The sequence below is a fragment of the Asparagus officinalis genome, chromosome 6, assembly GCF_001876935.1.
Source record: "Asparagus officinalis chromosome 6, Aspof.V1, whole genome shotgun sequence".
In the NCBI taxonomy this organism is placed as follows: domain Eukaryota; kingdom Viridiplantae; phylum Streptophyta; class Magnoliopsida; order Asparagales; family Asparagaceae; genus Asparagus; species Asparagus officinalis.
This window is the reverse complement of record NC_033799.1, coordinates 10230308-10231161: the sequence shown is the minus strand read 5'-3', so window position 1 is coordinate 10231161 and position 854 is coordinate 10230308. Positions and strand designations below refer to the sequence as shown.

At 43.2% G+C, this 854-nt stretch overlaps 1 protein-coding gene across 1 annotated transcript; it reads left to right on the top strand.

Moving 5' to 3' along the window:
* LOC109845721 (HMG-Y-related protein A-like) lies at positions 364-854 on the top strand (the record flags this gene model as incomplete). Its single annotated transcript, XM_020414994.1, has 2 exons — positions 364-567; positions 657-854. Coding segments are annotated over exons 1-2 (249 nt in total), but the record flags the coding sequence as incomplete, so codon positions are not given.

Below are 854 nucleotides of genomic sequence, written 5' to 3'. Positions count from 1 at the left end.
TCGGAACTCCTCTTTAACTCAAACACAGAAATAAAAGGGGCTCCAAATTCACGAGAGCTCAGCTCATCCAGTCCCCAGCTTTTTTGAAATTTGAAACTCGGTGGTCCCCACTTCTCAGAATGGCATCCAGTGTAATTTCCTCCAACTCCTGCTCCCTTTATGAAGAGCAGCAAAAAATTTGCTGAAAAGCGGAGACCTTCCAGTCCACGTCACCAATCCAAGTATTCACCCCTAAATTAATTGCCACCGTTGGATTTATCTATCACACTCAATCTCAACCGTCAATTCACGGTTCCGAAGAAACACTCAGGCCTCAGTCTCCCCTTCGATTATCACCTCAATTTTTTAACACCCAAATTTTTTTTATTATACAACAATTTTTTGCCTATTTAAAAATCCTTTTTTTGTTTTTTAATATCCTCGATCTATCCCAAGAACTCATCTTTTTAAATCCCAATCCAAACCCATTTTCTCTCATCAGCCCGTTTCTCCTCTCTCTCTCATCTCACTTTCACCATGGCCACTGATGAAGTGACCAAGCCTTCATCGCTCCCCTCTTACTCTGAGGTACTGAATCTTTACCCTTTTCGATTCCTAACCTGATTTTGATTTCTGGGTTTTTATATATTTTATTCTGTCGGGTTTTTTGATTTTAGATGATTTTGGGGGCGATTGAGGCGTTGGATGAGAAATCTGGGTCGAACAAGTCCTCAATCTCGAAGCACATGGAATCGAAGTACGGAGATCAGCTGCCGGAGGCTCACTCGTCGCTGCTGACAGCGCATCTCGCGAGGATGAAGGAGAGCGGGGAGATTCTAATGGTGAAGAACAACTACATGAAGCCCGGCCCAGAT